We start from the raw sequence: 4,435 nt of genomic DNA on the forward strand, positions 1-4,435 counted from the left end.
ATGTAAGTGCCGAAGATTAGAGGTGTTACAAGAGAGTAACAAACACAAAAGAAAGAGGGGAGATAAGGACGATAGATGTTTGATAGGAAAGAAGGAGCAAACCACACCAGAGCACCCGCCAACCACCCACGGCAAGAGTTTTAACGGCACTTGCAGAACAATAAAGTCATATAAGTGCCACAGACTAGAGGTGTTACAAGAGAGTAACAAACATAAAAAAAGAAGGAGAGATCAGGGCGATAGATGTTTCATAGGAAAGAAGGAGCAAACCACATCAGATCACCCACCAACCACCCACACCACAAACTGTGATAAACCTCAAATTTCTTTGTGGGAAACAAATCATGTCCTTGGTCTTCTGACCCACAGTGGTTACAAATGCCATCGTAAGATTATTATTAATACTGACCAATAGCAAATTTCAGGAGTCCACAGGAAAATCAGGACAGGTCACAATATAATGGAAATCGCCAGGATATCAGTCTTATAAGTTTGTAGACTCATATCTTCATCTCTGATAGATAGCTTATTATCCGTGTTAAATGAATGAAAAATCGAACAGAAATAATAAATCAACAGTCTATCAGAAATGAGGTTTTCACATGAGAAGAAAAGAAGTAATAAGAAAGGTTTTGAAAATGAATATTCCAATGTAAAGCACATTGAGCTACATCTTGTACTTTTTTTGGAAATGCGCTATATAAATGTTATATATTATTTAATTATTATCTATTATTATTCAAAGGTGATTTTCTTTAACTGTCCATGTTTGTGACCAAACTGTCTTTTCCCGTGGACTCACGTCATAATAAACTGCAGGACCTACCAGCGCTGGGAAATACATGTCATGTAATCATACAGCACGATGGGGAACAAAGGTTGCATATTATTACGTCTTCCTACAAAGTACCAGCCTTGTTAGTTTTGTTTTAGTAAAGGTTGTATAGTGCTCGCAAACTGCATAAGGTCATATGAGCGCCAAGGGGTGGATGTCAACAGAGAAGCCATAACAGGGAATCAGGCTTACTCTACCCCCCCCCCCCCCCCCCCCCCCCCAGGGTAGTGCCACTGACTGTTTATTTCCGGGGTGCCTTGATAGTCGAAACAGACTTTGTGCTGTTGAAGCTAGAGAGGTGAGCAGAGTAAGTCTTTTTTTATAGTAGAGGGTTTTACGGCGCTCGCAACTGCATAAGGTCATATGAGCGCCAAGGGGTGGATCAGGAAAGAAAAAGCAGCAGTTCCCTGTTGTAGATCAGGCACAGTTATGAGCGTGACATGAATCAGCCCATTTACAATTCTACTGTGCTTGAACGAGAAATGTCCCCCCTTTGGGAATGGCCTAAAGACACTTCAGTCAGTGGCACAACCCCGGGGGGTAGAACATAAACAAAAATCATCAGCGGAGTACAGTGCCGAAACAATACACATACAACTATCAGTTGATAGAGTATACAAACAATTCTAACATGCAATTAGATCCACCAACAGCCATGACAGCGTTAATTTACAGCATGGATCAACGACTACAGAGATGATGAAGGCACCACTTCACACACAATGGATAGACTAAGGGAAGCTGGTGTCTCTAGAGGGTCGGGGAGAGACAGCAACCTGCGTGGAAAAGCCAGAAGAATATCCAACCAGCTGTTAACTGGCTCGATCAGCAGGCAGACCCTTTCATGGATCTTGGAGAGGAGGGAGGAGCAGCTATGGCATTGTGTCGCCTGCAATGACGCCTATCCTCAAACCAAGTAAGTAAGCAAGAGTATGCATACATGCATAATTATATCCATTCGTTCTTTGGTGTTGTTTCATTAAAAAAATAACCAGAATTCCAGCTTAATCTTAGTCTTGTCAGTATGTTAGTGTTCTAGCGCCTACAAAATGGCAGCTTGCACTGAATGCCTCCCAGGAAACTGAGATTGTTTCAAAATGATATGATATCAAAGCGCAAATTACCGCTGGAGTAAAGATTGTAATGCGCATAGAGCATGCTGCCGACGAGAGGAAACTTGCGCTTTTCAAGCGGTCATCGTATTAAAAACGTTTCACTTCTGAATGTTCCAATCCGATGCGCTCTTCTTGTGGCCATTATATTTTGGGGAAAATCCAAAGAAACTGTGTGGTAAACATCGCTATACGGGGCGGGATGAGGCGACAAAGTTTTAAAAACTGTTCACTTCTGAAAGTTCCAATCCGAATCTCCTTTCCATTCGTTGGTCATCATCTTGTCACGTGGGAGTTGAAGAGAGAAAACACGTCATACCAGTCTCCGGGCACTAAGTGAAACAAGGACGGCTTTTTGTAATACAACAGCATGTACATGGTCTGGTCATCATCGACCACGCCTTCCTGCATCCAGGTCTCTACCTGTTTCTTCTGCATGTCGTACAGCTCTTTAAAAGCCCCCCCTCCGCCGGCAAAGAACAGGCCGGCCAGGATGTTGATGCTCATCTTGTGAATCTTGTGTTTGACGGGTTCGAACTTTCTCACTCCTGGTGGTCTCTCCATGAATGTCACTTGGTCGGGGTGGTCGAATAGACCCTTAGGTACCCAGACACCATCAGAGGGGTGGATGTCATGTCCGTGGCCGTAGCCACCGTCCATCCACATGAAATATGTCGTGCCGAACGGGTTGTCTCGGACAACTCTGGAAAAGGAAATAAATTCACATTTTAGTATAGATCTAGTTATAGTTGAAAAAGGACAAACATTCACATTTTATTATGGTTATAGTAGAAAAAGGACAAACATTCACATTTTAGTATACATATTATTTATGTAGTTAGGCCTATAGTTAAAAATGGAAAATTCACATTTTAGGGTAGTTTTAGTTGAAAAGGAACAATTCATTTTCAGTATAGTTATAGTGAAAAGGAACAATTCACATTTCAGTATTGTTTTAGTTGAAAAGGTTAGTTTAGTTTAGTTTTAGTTTAGAGTTTTACGGCACTTGCAACACAATAAGGTCATATAAGTGCCGACAATTATTGGTGTTACAAGGGAGTAACACACACACAAAAGAAAGAGGGGAGATAAAGACGATAGGTGTTTGATAGGAAAGAAGGGGCAAACCAAATCAGTGCACCCTCCAACCACCCACTCTAATAAGTGTTTTACGGCATTTGCTACACAATAGGTTCATATAAGTGCCGAAGATCAGACATGTTACAAGAGACTAACAAACACAAAAGAGAAGGAGGGGAGATAAGGACGATAGATGTTTGATTGGTAAGAAGAAGCAAAGGACACCAGAGCACCCGCCAACCGCCCACCACCCTAATCCCCCAAAATAGCAAGACCAATTGCTAAAACTATAACAACGACAACGACGACAACAACAACGACAACAACAACAACAACAACTACAATAACATCTTCCCTACCTGTCCATAAAATACAACTTGGACAGCTGCAGAATGTCGTACTCCGGGATGTAGGACTCACACAGCTGCTTCCACACCAGCTCGTTGTCCTGTTGGTACTCAGGACTCTTCATTATCTCCGACATCCGACCTCTCAGTCTGAAAGCGCAAAGAGGAAATGAGAAAATTTTGCATAGTTGGGTTTTGAGCAGAGATCGTACAAGATAACAAGATAGTTCACTCAGCCAAAAAAGTGTCCGCCTAAGTCCGCGCATTGGTTCAGATGGTGCTGCAGTCCTTGTTTTGAAGCTCGGGCTAAAACAGCACCTGGACATGGATGGCTGGGGCCTCTATAAATAAATCATTGATGGTTAAGGTCAAGGTTTTGAAGCTCTCCATCGTTTCTCCAGAAGAAGAATAGGAAAAGCACAGCTTGTTAGTTTCACTTTTATTATTTTTCACACAAGTAAGGTAACTCTCTGATCGCAAAGTCCGCACTTTTTCGAAGAGGGCGCCATCGAATTTTGAGGACACTTTTTTAAATTGGCTCAAAGAGAGCAGTGAACTATCTTGTTACGTATGATCTTTGGTTTAAGTAAAGGGAAGCATACTATTGCGACCCAGTTGGTTGAGTTTGTGTTGGGTACAAGCAGGAAAAGTAAACAGAGACAAACGACAGATATTTTTCTGTTTTCCTGAGATTTACATGTAGTCTTTTTTGTAAATTTTAGTGGAGGTTTTTCGGCGCTCGCAACAGCATAAGGTCATATGAGCGCCAGAAGATTAGAGGTGTTACAAGAGAGTAACAAACATAAAAAAGAAGAAGGGGAGATAAGGACGACAGATTTTGGATAGGAAAGAAGAAGCAAACCACACCAGAGCATCCGCCAACCACCCACTGAGTTGGCAGTTTGAGTAAAGGGAAGCATAATGTTGCAACCAGTTGGTTGAGTTAGTGTTGGAGACAAGCAGGAAAAGTAAACAGAGACAAAGCAGTTATTTTTCCAGTTTTCCTGAGATGTAGTCTAACACATAATATATAAGGAGGAGGAGGAGGAGGAGGAGGAGGA

The 4,435-nt window shown here is 42.0% G+C and overlaps 1 protein-coding gene across 1 annotated transcript in view; it reads right to left on the minus strand.

Moving 5' to 3' along the window:
* Positions 1 to 1,643: 1,643 nt before the first annotated feature.
* LOC101860027 (protein HtrL) overlaps positions 1,644 to 4,435 on the minus strand; it is a gene marked incomplete in the record, with an annotated part of 10,284 nt that continues 7,492 nt past the window's right edge. The window contains 2 exon segments of the mRNA XM_035970698.1: positions 1,644 to 2,650; positions 3,387 to 3,524. Of these exon segments, the coding sequence (XP_035826591.1) occupies positions 2,224 to 2,650; positions 3,387 to 3,524 (565 nt within the window).

The sequence above is a fragment of the Aplysia californica genome, unplaced genomic scaffold (assembly GCF_000002075.1).
Source record: "Aplysia californica isolate F4 #8 unplaced genomic scaffold, AplCal3.0 scaffold00308, whole genome shotgun sequence".
In the NCBI taxonomy this organism is placed as follows: domain Eukaryota; kingdom Metazoa; phylum Mollusca; class Gastropoda; order Aplysiida; family Aplysiidae; genus Aplysia; species Aplysia californica.